Source organism: Danio rerio, chromosome 16 (assembly GCF_052040795.2).
Source record: "Danio rerio strain M-AB ecotype USA chromosome 16, GRCz13ab, whole genome shotgun sequence".
Classification (NCBI taxonomy): Eukaryota; Metazoa; Chordata; class Actinopteri; order Cypriniformes; family Danionidae; genus Danio; species Danio rerio.
In genome coordinates, this window is record NC_141036.1 from 25,138,562 (window position 1) to 25,156,131 (window position 17,570).

Sequence of the window (17,570 nt, forward strand, 5' to 3'; positions counted from 1 at the left end):
GGGTCAGTCCTTTAATTCTGAGAAATATTTTACTAAAAATAATATTTATTTAAAAATCAAACATTACCCATACTTTTAACTTATTAGTTATTAAAACTACATGGAATTTTAAAGTATAAACTTAATTTGATGTGAAGATTAACAGAAAATAGCTCTCATAAGCTTAATTCTAAAAAAAAGTGACATTCTTTTCTTTGAATCCTAAAAACTGGTTTTCAACAATTTATAAAGGCATATAGTTCCTCTAAATTGAAAATTAACTCATCATTTACTCTCCACTGTTAGACCTTACCGGTCTTTTATACAGTAAAACACTGGTTATTTTAGTAATTTACTGCATAATCTACAGTAAGGGTTAACAATGTCCCTCATGTGGTTTTAAGCCTATATAAAATACTATGACAAAACAAATACTATGGAAGTAAATATTTACAGGTTTTTTAGCATTTTTATAAATATCTTTATGTGTGTTAAACAGAAAAGAAAAAAAACGATAAAGGTTTGAATCAAGTGAACAAATAAAAACAACAACAGACAATACAAAATTGCAGTACATCATCTGATCTCATTCTATCAAAAGCAGATAATTATGAGAAGTTTACACTTCCAACACTCTTTGAGGCCATCTCAAAATTTAAGGGAAAACCCACATAAATAATAAAACAATATTAAATAAATGATATATAAAATAATAAGAGTAGTGCAAAAGCATGCGCTTACTATCCTTCTTCCATTCGATCAGACAAGCTAAAACCGAAACCTTGGATGCATTAAGTTAGTTTCATAGAAAACATCAATAGTGCATTCATTAATCTACTCTGAAACTCTCCTGCTTTACTTTCTGTTTTTTTTTTCTTTTCTTGTCAATCTATTTAAAACTGAGTACTGTATACTAGTAAAGGGAAAAAATGATGAAACCCCTTGGAAATTCTCAGTTCTTCTGGATTTAAAATGTAAAGTTCTGTGTTTAAGTAAAGCATGCTTTTGTTTTGTTCACTCAAAAAATATGTTTGCTGCTTGTTGAAACTACTTGAAATAAGCTGAATCAACACAATTCTTGAGTTTTTTGGGGTCAACTTAATTGTTTTATGTTCAATCCACAAATTTGTAAAAAACATTTTAGTTAACCTAATCAATTTTTAAAAAGTATGGAACTCAGCATTTTTACAGTGTTCTGCAAACTGGTGACTTTTCTTCTATATTTAAATAAGAAATGTCATTGATTCAGTCAAAATAACAAAAAAAAAAAAGGTGGCATGTTTACCGATGTGTTTATATTAATTTTAAGACACCACAATACCAATGTTTTAACTTCAGAATAATAAGAAACAAGCTATTTTGACAATAGTTTTTTTCCGTAAAACCTAAGCTAAAGTTTTATAAATATACAAAGTTTTATAAAATATGTCATCTGAAAATCCTAGGCGATGAGGTGGCGCAGTAGGTAGTGCTGTCGCCTCACAGTAAGAAGGTCGGTGGTTCGAGCCTTGGCTTGGTCAATTGGCGTTTCTGTGTGGAGTTTGCATGTTATCCCTGCGTTCTTGTGGGTTTCAAGACATGTGGTATAGGTAAATTGGGTAGGCTAAATTGCCCGTAGTGTATGAATGTTTTCCAGGGATAGGTTGCAGCTGGAAAGGCATCCATGTAAAACATGTAAAACATGTGCTGGATAAGTTGGCGGTTCATTCCGCTGTGGCAACCCCAGATTTATAAAGGGACTAAGCTGAAAAGAAAATGAATGAATGATGTTTTCAGAACAAAACTAATACTCACAATTTTACTCAAATTCATGCCTGATAAATCTAATAAATCTAGAGAAACTAAATATTATCAAGTGGCCTCTTAATTTTTTTTTCCATAGCTGCATATCCTGTTTCTGTACATCAACTTATTATTTTTTGTTCATTTTTTTAATTGAGCTGATTCGAGATATAACAAGATATACATAAACCACTTATACATCCAAACATATTTCTAAAACATTTAGAAATATTTTGTTTGCTTTGGTTAGTGTGTTTGTGTGCATGTGTGTGTAGTTTTGGTGGTTCACGAGGAAACTTGAATAATGACATGGGTGTGACCTAGCTATTACAATGTTGATGTGGTTGATTACCTGTGTCCTTGTAATTCAAAACACTAAAAATCATACTTAACATTGTCTTTTCGCATTCAAAATATGTGTAGGTTAGATTTAGGTGTATGGTAAGGCCATTTAATAAGCGTTTTTACAATATAAAATAATTTAAGCCTATGGAGAGTCGTCGGAAACCTCCAAAACCATTGTGTGTGTGTGTGTGTGTGTGTGTGTAAGTACATCCATGAGATACGAGGGATACGAGAAGAAGAAAAATTCATAAATAAATAGTTGTTAAGAAAGAAATGGAGAGAGAAATCAAATAAAAAAAGAGAAAGACAAAAAAAGTGTTGCGACAACTAGTATAGCACCATTAAACGTGTTAAATATCCGCTTTTAATCCTTTTTCAAACAAAATAATTTCCATACTTTCTCGGAGCACACAGAGACCACAGAATTCCTTCTTCACAATGCTTATAGAACTCATATGAAAGCAAAGTCTGTGAAATCCATGGAAAAGCAGCATTCCTGGTGACAGCTGAAGTCAGTCAGTGTGTCAGAATCACGTAAATTAGAGAAAACTGCCAGCAGCAAATAGCAAGAGACGGAGAGGCAGAGCTGAACAGGAGGAGGAGGATGAGATAAGCACTCGGAGGGTCCCAGTCTGTGAATAATTCAACCAGAGACTCCGAACGCTGAAGACTCCCTGTCAGAGAGAGAGAGAGAGAGCAGAAACTGGAGGATGACATCAGAAGGAAAGACAGAGAACAACGGGAGGGAAGAACTGGAAGACAGAGAGGAAACCAAAGAGAAAGACGCAGAGGAGAAACGGAAGTTTAAAGAGAGCAGCAAAAATAACGCCAGGAAAGACTGTGGTTGAGGTCATGAACAAGGAAAAAGAATATTAAGATGGATGAATGAAGAATGAATGTATCAATTGAAAACGATGACAGAAAGAGATGAGAGAATTATAAAGATGACATTTATTACTGTACGAAAAACGCTACTATAAATGATCAATTCACACAAAGTTTTTTTAATTAATTCACACAAAAATGTTTCTTTTGGTAGTTCTAGACTTTTATGAGTTTTTATTTTCTGTTGAACACAGAAGAAGATATTTTGAAAAATGTTTGGAAAAGGCCAATTTAATTTCATTTATTCATTCATTTTCTTGTTGGCTTAGTCAGCGACCTTCTTGCTGTGAGGCGACAGCACTACCTACTGAGCCACTGCCTCACCAATTTAATTTCATAGTAAGTCAAAAAATACTAAGGTTAAAGGGAGAGGGCACCCAAAAAGTGTAAATTATCTCTTCAGTTATTCTTCCACAAGCTGTTGCTGGACCACACCAGCAACCAGCTACTTTTGCCGATAAATATAAATATTTAAAAATGTTTTATTTTTAATACAGTAAACTACAGTTTGGGGTGCTTTGAAGGCTCTGTCGGCTCACCAGCATGCACTTGTTATAATCATTTTAAATATGGCGATCAAACTGAATACTATCTTATATCAACAACACATGAAAAGCAATGTGTTAATAATAACAAATAATTATATTAGATAACAAACAACCAAAGCAGTTGTTTAGCACATGTGCATCGTGATTTAAACTAAAAAACACAATGGCACTCAATCAATCATATCTACAATGATAAGAAATATGGTTACTTACTGAGTTATTAACGCACAGCAATACTACACAAAGAGAGGATAGACTTTGAGTGACTAAACAATGTGAGGAAAGCTCCATTGAAGTGCTCAGGACAAGCCTGCACTCAAAAAAATGATATGTTGGCGTTAATTAACTTTTTTTTGTCCACTGGTTCCACGTAACCGAGTTAAGTTACCTTTAAGAAAGAATATTAATTTTAGTGAACTTAAGTTAGTTACATAAAGGTAATGTAATGTTGTTTAGTTCAATCAACGTAACATTCATAATTTATCTTTAATCAATGTAGTTATTTAGGTTCAATTATTCTAAAATTGATATTGTTATGTTTAACCAAATAAAAAAAACATTTTCCGTTTCATTGAGTTTATTCAATCGCATTTTTACAGATTTACACATTTTCCAGCAATAAAATGATTGTCAAAATCCAAATACTGTCTTTATCTGTATCTTCACTTATTACAATAAGTTAAAACATTAATACTAATAAAATAATAGTAATACAAGTATGAAATAAATTGAAAACAATAAATGATTTAAAAAATGCTTACGACTCCGCCCACCGTGTCGACCTGAGGTAACTATTTCGAAACGACGATGGACAACACTGACCATAGCGTTGCTGTACACTGCCTCGGGTGCCTGACGGTTCAGGAGGACCTCTCAGGGCACTTGAGGCAGGTCTGCATGAGCGGCGCTGAGGAGGCCCTGGTCCTGGAGGAGGTGGCTTGTGCCTTGGAGTCGCGCGCCAGGTTTGTCACAGAGGGGAGGGTGGTAGGCCTGGCGGAGGTGCAGGGCCTTGTGCAGGAGGACCCCACCTGCGGCTCCTTGGCCGAGTACTTCGGGGTCAAGGGCTTCCTCGTCGCGGAGCAGCCCATTACACTCAGCAGCGGCAGCAAAAGTCCATGTCCGTCCACTATGGAGGCGGATATGGCTGAGGTCTCCCGTCGCCTCGGCCAGCGGTGCGAGCTGCCTCCCAGGAACCAGACGGATTTTCGCAGCTTCTGCGTTGCCACTCTAATGTGGCTACACCGTCTGGGTCCTGGAAGCATCAGGGAGCTTAGGGTGCGGGAGTGGCTGGGCAGGCGGCCAGAGGGAGAGGCTGTAATCCTGACGCTTCCCGGGAAAACCGTGAGCCTGAGCCGGAAAGAGGAGGAGTGGCTGGAATGCTATTACAGGCACATCCGGCCGCTCTGCCTTAGGGCTCGGGCTCCGGGGGCAGAGGACAAGGGATGCTTCTTCTTGGGAGCGTCAGGACTCCCCCTCACTAACCCCAGCCAGGACGTCCTGCGCCTGAAAGCAAAGTACGTCAAGAGGCAGCCCACGCCGCCCGCTACCACCGCTGCTATGTCTTCTCCTCCGGCTCCAGCTTCGGCTTCTCCTCCAGCTGCACTGTCTCAGCCGCCTGCTCCACCTGGCGAGGAGAGGCCTTCCACCTCTGGCCTGCAGCCCCCTCCATTGCCTCCGCCTCGTTATTGGGGGGCTTTTCAGGACAAGTTTCCGGTAGGCTTGGGTGGGAAGCCCCCTAGCAGGGCGGAGGCAGCCGCGATCGGGTTCACCGACCGTGGCTACTACCATCACTGGAGGGGGGAGCAGCTCGGAATCCGGACGCGCCATCTCCTTGAGCGGTGCAGCGACCGGAAGGGCCAGAAGCCTTCCCAGGCCCGGGTGCAGAGTGCCATTAGGGCCGAGACTGCATGGACCACCGGCGTGCCGACGGTGGACGGCGTCCTGGCAGAGTGGGAGCTCTCGAGGGCGCTGTCCGCCGTCACCAGTGACCAGCAGGTCATGGAAAGGTCATGGTCATGGTCTGGTCATGTCGGTGGTCCAGCAGTCTTGGAAAGGACTGGAGATCCAGACCGTTGGGGACAAAGGCGGAGAAGTCGTCACCACCATGCCCTTTAAAAAAGGAGAAATTATTTGTGATTACCATGGGGAGGAGTTGTCGCACGAGGAGGGCTTAAGGAGACGGGAGGCCCTCCCCCGTGTCTCCTCCTCCTACATGTATTTCTTTAAAGGGCTTGGTGGGAAGACCCTTTGCCTGGATGCCCAGTCCTGGCCCTGCCCCTGTCGCCCGGGCATGGAAACCTTCGGAAGGCTTATGAACCACTCCCGGCACCGCAACAACGTGCGGCCCTTTGTGAAGCTTCTAACGCTGCCACAGGGGCCACGGGAGTGCGTTCTATTCCGCGCCCTTCGGGACATCTCCATGGGGGAGGAGCTGCTGCTGGACTACGGCGTTAGACGGGGGTCCTTCCGAGGAGAAGGCAAAAACTTAGATTGGCTGGACGACTGGGCGCGCAAGTCGCATTAAGAAGCATTCTTAATTCTTAAATTTTTTTTGTATAATTAGCACATCTTGGGTGTATCGCCTTTTCTTGTTGATTTGCAGAATGTGTCCTCAATTGTAAGTCACTTTAGACAAAAGAGTCTGCTAAATGTTAATGTAACTAGTGTAGATTCATAAGGTGGTGTTGCACATCAAGGTTTGCGCTTCATGCCCAGCATCCTAAAAAAAGTCAGGTAAAAAAATAAAAATTTACCAACAGATCAAAGGAGAAAGGAGGAATTGGTTTAAGAGGAAAATACAAAATGTTTAAAAAAATAAAATAGCTTACCATGTACTCCCTCACTTAGGGGCTTTGAGGATGCATTCACACCTTTTTTCCACTGGTGATGTTCTAAATAACATGAAATGACAATTACTAATTTACTAAATAATTAGTAGTTAAAATTACTAGTAATTTTTACTGTACATCATTTTAATGTGTGTATAGGCATCTAAAGGCATAGTACCTGGATGATCCACAGTCTCCTCAGCCAGATATGGGACTTTAGAGGTTGAGCTGTAAACCTGTGTGGGAGAAAAAAGATGTGAGTGAGCAAAGATTTAAAATAATAAAATATAATAATATACATAGCAAACTACTAAACTTAAAAATTTAAACGTGTTAGATGACCAAACAAATAAGCTTACATTACATATGTCATCATGCTAGATGTCATCCTATTTAAGTGTCACATATGCTTGTCAAGATTTTTTTTTTTTAAGTTAACAGGCTTGAATACAATTAAATAATAAATAACAATGTGCCAACACCACATTTTAATTAATATTATGTAAGTTATCAAAACTGGCATTCAAACTCGACAAACCGCTTGACACTCATTTAAAATAAAGACTATCAAATCAAATAAAAAAATCAAATCACTTTTATTGTCACATTATCAGCAGCACGTGTGCTATGATGAGTGAAAAGCTTAGACTATTCTAACATGACTATTCATTACTACCAACGTTAGCAACTTTATTTTGGGGGAGTAAATATATACCAAGTATAAAATTTCACAGGAATGCAAAACAAACTATACATTTATCTGTCTATAATGTGGAAAAGACACAGGGAACATGGCAATTTCATAGCAATACTAAACACAAACACAACATTGCATTACAAGAGAGTACATTTATGATTCAAATGTTGTCACAGCCTCAGTATAAATACATAAAAAGTAAAAAAAAATCTCACCTGTGTGTCCACATTGGGGAAAGCTTCGTGCACGTTCGCAATTTGTACTGTAATCTTCATCTTTTGATTCCCATAATATGGCGCCGAGCTGAGAGTGATCGTTGTGGTTTGAATCTTCTTACTTCCTGTGTTGTTTTGAAACTGCGCATGTGCAGATATTACTCCACCTATTGACCAAAATGCAGTACTGCAGAAGCAACACAACTCCCTTTCATTCATGTTACATAAGCAAGCTGTTTAAATGTGAAAACTTACTTTTTCTATTTTTTTCCAACACAACACATAAGTGAATTGTTTAATTTAAACATAGTTACATTCTTTGGTCCAACTAAAGCCATAATTAATTTTTTTGAGTGTGATCAAGTTCGACCCATGCATCCGAGAGGCAGGCAGTTCTGAACAATTACGTAATCTATCGGCTTAAAGATATCGGGCTAATTTTGACATCGGACCGATAACAATAAGATTAAAATTAGCTGTTATCAGCCAATAATGAGATGGCTCACGATATATTGTGCATCCCTATGTGTTTAACAAACACAATCTGATCAATTGTGGACATGCAAAATAAATAAACAATAACACACACACACACACACACACCCACACACAAAGCATGTGCTTGGTTTACTGTACTTGGCAATCACATAAACAATTACTCATTTGTCTAAAATAATCATTTTAGCATGCATCTTATTTACACTATATCATCCAGAAAAACAGATGACACTGAGGTGTAATAGAAGATTTGCATTAGACTGAATGACAAAAAACATTACTGAAAACCACTTCAGCTTATATTACAGGCTATAGACTGGCCACTTTAATCAAGCAATGATATTGATGAGTTAAGTAAAGTCTTAGAGTTTGTAGTAAAGAAGTCTTAGAACTTCACTGAATGACTTGTGGTTTTGTACAGTAGCTTAGGTTAACACAGTGAAAAGGTGAAATGATCAAATATTTAAGGGCAATAAACTCACTTTGCTGCTGCACTACACAGCCCTTTGGGTGCCTCTGATGATGTCACAGTCTGCCAGATGACTATCAGATATATAAATTAGTTTTTACATACCTGATAAAAACTAAAATCTGGGGCAGTTTTTTTTTACTGTCTATAATTTAACTTTATTTAAATAAACTTTTCACAACATTGTTTGAAATGTTATAGTAGTTGTTTGCATTTGTTTTCAATAATTTTGTTACATTTATATTTAACATTTATTCATCTTAATAGACTTAATAAAACTCATACATTTATATACAGTGTACAACGGGGAGAAATGAGTTATGTGTAATAACAATAAAATGAAACAAGGACAAAGTACTGAACCACTGAAATGTATTTAATACTTTATATAAAAGGCTTTTTTGGTCATGAAAGCTTTAATATGCTTCTCATATGGTGAATAAAGTCACATGAGTGGTTCAGTTGTGATTTTTTTACAGACTTCAACAGAGTGTAAAAATCTTGATGGTTTTGTGGTTCTCGTCTATCAAATCTGAGCTTTAATTTGTATTTGATTCAGGTCAGGTAATTCAAAGTAATCTCACAACAATTCATCACTTATTGACTTAGTGGCTAATTTGTATCAATTCGTACAATCTAATTCGTAAAATTTAGTATGATTTGCTCATTGCCAATGATGGTTGGGTTAAGAGGTGGGGTTTTTAAAACCATACATTTTCGTATGACTGAATGGATTAGCCACTAAACTGATTAAATACTTACGTTAAATACTTACGTTTTCTTGTGAGATCAGGCTGGGTGATTGACTAGGCCATTCTACAGCTTGATTTTCTTTCTCTGACAAAATTTGAGAGTTTCCTTAGCTGTGTTTTGGATTATTGTCTTGCTGAAATGTCCACTCTGGTTTCATCTGGTTTCATTCAGGTTGCTGAATAACTACTGAGAGATTTCAGCTGCTGTCTGGACTTTCTACACCTCCCTTTCTTCATCTTCATGTGTTCAATGCTTTTTCCCAGTGCCATTTCATTTTATTAAGAGTAACTTAATTGTTCATTCATTTATTAATTTTCTTTTCGGCTTAGTCCCTTTGTTAATCCAGGGTCGCCACAGCCGAATTAACTGCCAACCTATCCAGCATATGTTTTACGCAGTGGATGCCCTTCCAGCTACAACCCATCACTGGGAAACATCCATACACTCTTATTCACACGCATACACTGTGGAGAATTTTAGCTTAACCAATTTACCTAGCACATGTTATTTGGAATTGTGGTGGGAAACTGGAGCACCTGGAGGAAACCCACACCAACACGGGGAGAACATGCAAACTCCACAAAGAAATAAAACTTAATTGTAAACTAATTAATTAGATTTGTTTTCTTTGCATATATTGATGTCTTTTGTTGTTACCAACATCCAGGGAAAATTCAACAAAAGCTTTATAAATATGTTTTCTGAGAAAAATGGTGATGTGTTCAATACTTTTTCCCCCACTGTACATATTCATATACTGTACATATAAATCATGTAATTTAAAATAATAATATTTGTATCATTTAATGCTATATTTTATTATGTATATATAATTAATTAAAATAATGTAATGTAAAAAAATAATTGAAAGCTTAATAAAATTATTAAGCATTTTAATGTATTTTCCAATTATTCATACAGTTGAAGTCAGAACTATTAGTCTCCCTGTTTATTTTTTCTTCAATTTCTGTTTCGGGGAGAATATTTTTTCAACACATTTCTAAACATAATAGTTTTAATAACTCTTCTCTAATAACTGATTTATTTTATCTTTGCCATGATGACAGTAAATAATATTTTACTAAATATTTTTCAAGACACTTCTACACAGCTTAAAGTGACATTTAAAGGCTTAACTATGTTAATTAGGATAACTAGGCAGGTTAGGGTAATTAAACTAATTTTGTATAACGATGGTTTGTTCTGTAGACTATCGAAAAAATAAATAGCTAAAAGGCTAATAATTTGACATTAAAATGTTTATATATATATATATATATATATATATATATATATATATATATATATATATATATATATATATATATATATATATATATATATATATATATAAAAGAAATAAAAACTGCTTTTATTCTAGCCAAAATAAAATAAATAAGACTTTCTCCATAAGAAAAAATATTATCAGACAGACTGTAAAAATTTCCTTGCTCTGTTTAAACATCATTTGGGAAATATTTTAAAAAGGGAAAAAAAATCTAAGGGGGGCTTATAATTCTGACTTTAACTTGAAATAGAGAAACAAACTGTGTGGCTGTATTATTACATATTGATAAATGTTCCGTTGCGGGTGATGATGTTTTGTAGTTGTTTAATGATGTGCAAGTGCAAAATCTTTTGGCTCATTTTCTTTGTAATGTGCTTTAGCTCCATTTACAATTCCTTCTCAGAATCAAGAAGACATTATATACTGTGTATATATATCATACGCCAGGAAGCTATCGTCAGCTCTGTGTGATTCACTGCTCGTAAAGAGCATAGTTGTACACTATGGTGTGAATAGGACATGAATACCTACGTAACAGTCAACCAGTGACTCACCAGTGACCAAGCTTTTGCTTTCCTGCACATTAATTCCACCTCCCTGCTCTCTCTCTCACTCTTTCCTCTCTTTCTCCCTGTTAATCTATTCTCTCTCCTCTTACCCTTGTCTTATAACATTTCCGCATCCTTCCTTCCTCCCTCCTCCTCCCACCAAATGTCTGTCAGAATGCAAAGCCGAGGTCATCCATAGGGATCCCTCAGGAGAACATGCAGAAATAGACATGTTGGCCAAAGGGTGGAAGAGTATATGTAATGGAAGACAGAGCAAGCTGTAAACAGAGTGAGTGCATGAGAAAAAAGGAGAGAGAGCTGGGAGACGGGGAGAGTTCGGGAGACCCCATCATCCCCCCGGAAGCCAAGGTTATTTCTGGAGCGCTGAGCAGCGAGTTTTGACACACAGTGACTGCAGAACCACTGGTTGAAAGGCCAGAAGTGACTGACACGCAGACGAGAGTGGTTGTGATGTGGAGACAGGACTCAGTCATTCGCTGATGTTACTGATGCTGACTGGCGGAGAGACGATACCCAAGCCTCTCCTTGAAAACCTCACACCCAGCCACCCGCTGCCCTCTGGGGAAAAACAAATGAAGCGGAAGGAACTATAGAGCCAGCTTTATACTTCCTGATGCTGGAGCTGCATGGGTGATGCTGCCTTACTAACAGATGGAGAGATCGGAGCTAAATCTGTGTGTGTGTTAAAGTTAAACAGCAGCGACGCAAGATTGTGATGAAGGATAATTGTTGATGATTAATTCCTTATGGTACTGTAGTCGCATTTATGAATTACTGTACAAACATTACAACGTGTGCTGGAGATTCAGCTTGGAGATCAGAAAACAATTAACTGCGATTTCCTTAATGTAGGCCAGTGTTTAGTCCTACTATATTTGAAGTTACCCTCACAGGGATAAAAGAGCAGGTTTTTATTAATGGACTGCATTTTGTTAAAGGCAAAATTATTAGCCCTTCTAAGAAAATGTATTTCTTTTTTAAACATAAAAAGTGATACAGAACAAAAAATTGTTCACAGTATTTGAAATATCTGAAGAAAATTTAACTTCTTTTAGTTTCGCTAGAATAAGATTTTTTTCAGATGAACTTTAAGGTCAATATTATTAGCTTTTAAAGAACTTCCCACCCCCCAGTAGGCTACAGAACAAACCACTGTTGTCTAATGCCTTAATTAACTTGCTTGGTTAACCTAATTAATCTAGCTAAGCCTTAAGATGGCACAACACTTGTATCTTGCTAATTAGTTATTAGAAATTAGTTATTAAAAGTGTTGAAAAATCTTTTGGAAAAAAAAAAAATCTGAAACATCACTTGGGATTTTTTTATTACATTTTTCACAGGAAAGCTAATCATTTTAAGCACATAATAACCTTTATTTAACCTCAGGCTAACCTTCCAGTATTTACTGATTTTGTAAGGTGGTGTGCCACTCTAAAGTGACTAAGACCATCCGAGCCTCTATTGCTCAGTAATTCAGAGCGGAGTTAAGATTTGGAAAGCCCACTTTGCACTGACCAGACCTCTCATCAACAGAAAGAATAAAAAAGATACAAAGCCCATGAAAAAAAAAAAAAACTATATACAAAAAGTTCTGCAATTCTTGAATGTTTTGAGACATAAGACACTTTTCCAAAGTCTCAGCAATGTCCCCTTTTGATGGGTCTAACTCTAAAAGGATACTTTTAAAATGGAAAACTTCCAACCCTTCATGTTTCAAAGAGTGGATGTGTGATTTGTATCAAGTCATTCAGCTCGAGAGGATAAACTCCTTGGAACCAAAGTTTCAACACCAATTTAAAACTGTATGGCAACCTTTTCTGGATTTCCTCAAAACACATAACTGCTATGCCAACAATTTATTGGAACGATTGACCATACTCTCATAATTACATTTGATAATTATGATTGCTTTGATTGGTAAATGCCCCAAGTTTTGTTATATACTCACTTTAATTAATATTTTTATTGTATTATTTATTGCTGGGGTTGCTATGTTTATGCCAGATGTCCTTTATAATGTTTTTGTATGTAAAAAAGAAAAAAAGGATAAATATATATATATATATATATATATATATATATATATATATATATATATATATATATATATATATATATAAACATCCACAGTCCTGTGTTTCAGCTCTACTTTTAATGTATTGAATTTATTCATTCATTCATTTTCTTTTTGGCTTTGTTCCATTATTAATCTGGGGTTGTCACAGTGGAATGTTCCAGCATTTGTTTTACGCAGCGTATGCCCTTCCAGCCGCAACCCATCACTGGGAAACATCCATATAGACTCATTCAAGCATACACTACAGACAATTTTAGCTTTCCCAATTTACCTATAGCACATGTCTTTGGACTTGTGGGGGAAACCAGAGGATCCGGAGGAAACCCACACGAACATGGGGAGGCTTAATCCAGGACCTTCTTGCTGAGAGGCAAACGTGCTACCCAATGCGCCACAGTGCAGCCCCATGTACTGAATTATTTAAAAAAGAAAAGTTCCAAAAACGTGTTTTTTGCTAAACACTAGGCTTTGGTCAACGAAAAACCAAACAATGCTGGTCAACCATGTCGCATATTATGAAAAACAAAAACTACCATGGATTACAGAGTCTGTGTCACCAATAAAGAGCATGCAGGATATCAGGACACAGGAGTTATAGCAAGATAAACACATATCTGGGATTTTTTTTTATCAGTCGGGGGTGGAAGACCCACCCCTTACTGACAAAGGTTCAGAATTTGTTCTATATACTTATTTGTCCTATTTTGACTGCTAGTCAAATAGTAAAAAAATAAGTCATTAAGACCAAACAGAATCCTCTGTTGGCTGTCTCTCTCTGGTGTGACTTCAGCTAACCAGTTTTGATCAATACAAACAATTATTTTTCCTGAATCCAACAGCCAGTTGTGCAAGAAAACAAACGATCTGACATAAGTGAAGTCATCTTTTACTACTGTATTGTGTTTAAATGAAGGAAAGAGTTTACAAGTAACTTTTATTCTAAATCTTAAACCTTATTACTGGAACTAAAAATGACCAATGAAAAGGTGTGAAGCACCAAAAGCGGCCCATATTAAAAAAGTTTTGAATACCATTTTGCCTATTATTGTTATCCATGAATTTTCAAATGTTCTTTTTCCAAGGTAGGCTAGAAAAAATGTGAAGATCTACATAAGCACGGTGATGCAGTGGGTAGCACAATCGCCTCACAGCAAGAAAGTCACTGGTTCGAGCCCTGGCTGGGTCAGTTTTTGTTTAGAGTTTGCATGTTCTCCCTTTGTTCGTGTGGGTTTCCTCTGCATGGATGCTCTGCTTACCCCCAAAGGTCCAAAACTATATGTGAATTCGGTAAGCTAAATTGTCAGTAGTGTACAGTATGTTTGTGAATAATGTTTGTGTATTGATGTTTCAAGAGATGGGTTGCGGCTGGAAGGACAAGCTGGATACGTTGGCGGTTCATTCCGCGGTGGCTACCCCTGATTAATAAAAGGACTAAGCCGAAAAGAAAAAGAATGAATGAAATATTGTTATGTTTACATTTTTTATTATTCAAATGCTCAAATTCTGACTGAAGACAGTCGAATGTACTAGCCAGTTTCTTATTTGCTTAATAAACAACAATAGGCTACAGTTTTTAATTTAAAACTTTAACAGATTCCTATTTTTTTCTGATGTTATATATGACGTAATAAATTTGCATTTGAAAAATAAGTACTCAATTCATATTCCTTTATTTTAAATCTTTAGGAAATATATTTGGTATAGGCTCCAATAAAAAGTGTGGTTATGATGACCGTCCAACAAGCTAATCCAGCATAGTGCTTAAAATGACACCAAAGTGCAGTATTTAAATTTAACAATTAAATAGAAAATGGGACAAATAACAGCAAAAAGGTCCACTTTTTGAGAAAAAAGAACAACCCCTTTTACCAGGCTGGCTACGGCCCGACACAGGACTACATATTTACCTAATTAATGTGTGGTTCTCAGTCACTTAAAGACTAGCAAATTGCAGACGTTTGAATGACGTAATCAACACTTTCGATGTGGAAAATATAATTATAATCTTAAACGTACTGGATGATGCCACAGCGCAGACAGCTGATTGTGCTGTAAACAGGAAAGAATCTTCAGAAATGAATGAACTGCGGGTCTTCAGGTAGACCAAACGACCTTGTAAAGGAAATGGTAAGGGTTCTGTGAAAAAAAACCATTCTGTGTAACCGGATGTAGTGAAGGGGAATCTGAGGTATGCCTGCCTGCCTCCCCCGCCCATTTTCTCGCCTCCGCCGTTTCTGTCATCTCGACGCATCTCCTCTCGAGCACCGCGACTAGTCCTTCATCTACCTGGCCGCTCATAAAGCCATTCCTGCTCGCTCAACCGGGGAAACTCCACAACACAACAGTGCCGCAGACGTAACGATGCCAGATACCGAATAACGCCGAGGAGAAAAAAAAAATCCTTAAACCACAGCGAGCACAAAGTCACGCTCCGATACGCACGACCACACGCGCGCACGGGAGAGAGCAGTTCACGCGCGGCAGATGCTTCCCCGTCCTCGCTGAGATGATGGCTCTGTGGACGCTCTTCTGCATCCTCGCCATTGTGAAAAGTAAGTTATCTGCTCAGAGCGACGGGAATGAGTCTTTTATTCGCGAAACTAGACGTTCGGAACGCGGGTTTGTTCCTCGAGTATACATAGTCGTATGATATGCTGTCAAAAAAGAAGGATGTTTGAAAACAGACCGTAGTTCTTTTTTAGGAGATGAAGAGATGTTGGGCGGTGGACTATAAATCTGTAGTCACCCATTGCAATGATGTGATGATATTCATTTATGACCTCAGTGCATCATGTTGATATTTCCTTGTCATCCCGTAAATTGCGCACACGCATTATTATAAAATCGCGGCGGCTGCGTGTCAAGCTGTTTCTCATTGTGCGCAGAAGTGCTGAGCAGCGGTTATGATAATAATACACATCATTATTGCAATGAGCCGCAACCGCCACTACTGGCGAGATGTGATTTTTACACTCTCTGGGGTTGCCTTTTGACGAAGATAACATTTAATTTGTGTTTATCACTCGCTGGAATTAATTGGATGGCTGCAAAAGCTTGTGTGAAATTGATATGTTCATGTTGGTTGCAGAAATGGCTGGAAGTGTGCGTGCGGGGAAACGTAAGACATGGGTCTTTAAGCCCCTGATGCATGCATTATTAAATCACTACTGAAAAAGAAAAGTTTAATGTTTCGTTTTACTATAAAAGAAGAATATAATGATCTCTAAACATTAAATAAATTTGGGATTGTGTTTAATTGTATTTAAAAGTGAAAATATGCATGTGTGTAAGATAGGAGTTTTGGATTTTATGCAGATTTTAAATAATGTTTTTATTTCATTAATTAATTTTCATTAATGTCTTATTTATATATTTTATTTTTGTCACATTTAAAATAAATCAGTATTCTAAAATTTTATCATGATTTACAGAAGACACACAATAAAATATCATTCCATGTCACAAAAGATTATACACATCAAATATTACTGGCATGCAAATTAATTTAATTTGATGACATATTAAATTACATTATTTTAGGATCACAATGTAATTGTGTTAATTGTAATTTTTTATTATTATTATTATTTTTATTATTATTATTAGTAGTATTATTAGGGGTTTTCACATTTATTATATAAAACAGTGGCATTTTTTTAATAGACAGAAAAGTATGGGGAGCAGTGATAGGGAAAGGATTGGCAGTTGGGAATCAAACTCAGGTCACCGTCTGTTACACTGTAATTTATCTGTTACATTGAATGATTATGCAGCATTGGTGCATTTAATATGTACATAACACCACTTTGGTAATTGGTAATTTAATTTGATGCAGACACTAAAATCGGACGTCTCACCTTTCACCCATACTGAAGGATAAGATACTTAATGAATTCTAATCTCTAATTAGAACCGCATACTCGCTTTTACACAGATCTTCAGTGTCTTTAAAATGAATCAGTGCTGTTACTCTGCTTTTGCATAATAAAGAAATTATATTTATTTTATTGTAAATATTCTTATATCAAATAGTCTTAGAAATAAGCATCACAGGCCAGAATTGAACTGAATTCCTTGGTGTTCAATGTAGTGAAAAGATGTACTTTCAATGTACTAAGCAAATAATGCTTGAATCAATATGTAGAAGCTCTTATTGTTTTTCCACACTGTACATATACAGTAAATATAGAAAGATAGAACTGATATAGTCAAAGATTCATACATGTTGAAATGTAAAGTACATGATTCAATGCCCCGATACACTCATGGTAAAGTTCTCTTGCCTTTATCAATCAGAAGTAAACATAAGGTAATATTAAACATAAGTTAACATTAACATTGGTTGGTAATAAGAAAAAAACAAAAAAAACCTTTGGAGTGTTATACTGATAACATACCCCCAGATCTAGTCTTTTTATTACAAGCAGTTTATGCATTGGCAATGCAAAAGTGATTTATATATGCAAATATGATTTATTTATTTAATATTCTTGCATATTTCTTACCTTTAAGGATGAACTGGATGTAAAATAACATTCTGAATAGTTAAAAGTAGATTTCAAGGGATTTAGACTGTGGCGATGCTCGTAAAATCGTGACACTGTAAACATAATTTTTAGAGCTACAGTCGTTTGTAT

General features: G+C 36.8%; 3 protein-coding genes across 3 annotated transcripts in view; 2 read left to right on the forward strand and 1 right to left on the reverse strand.

Moving 5' to 3' along the window:
• Positions 1 to 4,098: 4,098 nt before the first annotated feature.
• On the reverse strand, positions 4,099 to 15,768 carry LOC147840264 (uncharacterized). The gene is made up of 5 exons (XM_087286969.1): positions 14,950 to 15,768; positions 7,280 to 7,446; positions 6,546 to 6,603; positions 6,368 to 6,430; positions 4,099 to 6,258 (listed from the first exon to the last, which is right to left on the reverse strand). Exons 1-5 carry the CDS (start codon positions 15,182 to 15,184, stop codon positions 6,245 to 6,247), a joined length of 537 nt encoding a protein of 178 aa, XP_087143095.1. The 5' UTR covers positions 15,185 to 15,768; the 3' UTR covers positions 4,099 to 6,244.
• Positions 4,347 to 6,242, forward strand: LOC147840265 (uncharacterized). Its single transcript, XM_087286948.1, has one exon. The coding sequence runs from the start codon at positions 4,347 to 4,349 to the stop codon at positions 5,652 to 5,654; it is 1,308 nt and encodes a 435-aa protein (XP_087143074.1). The 3' UTR covers positions 5,655 to 6,242.
• The window catches only part of chrnb2 (cholinergic receptor, nicotinic, beta 2), a 57,469-nt gene continuing 55,041 nt past the window's right edge, over positions 15,143 to 17,570 (forward strand). The window contains exon 1 of the mRNA XM_087286944.1: positions 15,143 to 15,485. Coding sequence (XP_087143070.1) covers positions 15,440 to 15,485 — 46 coding nt within the window. The 5' untranslated portion in view covers positions 15,143 to 15,439. The remainder of the gene's footprint in view (positions 15,486 to 17,570) is intronic.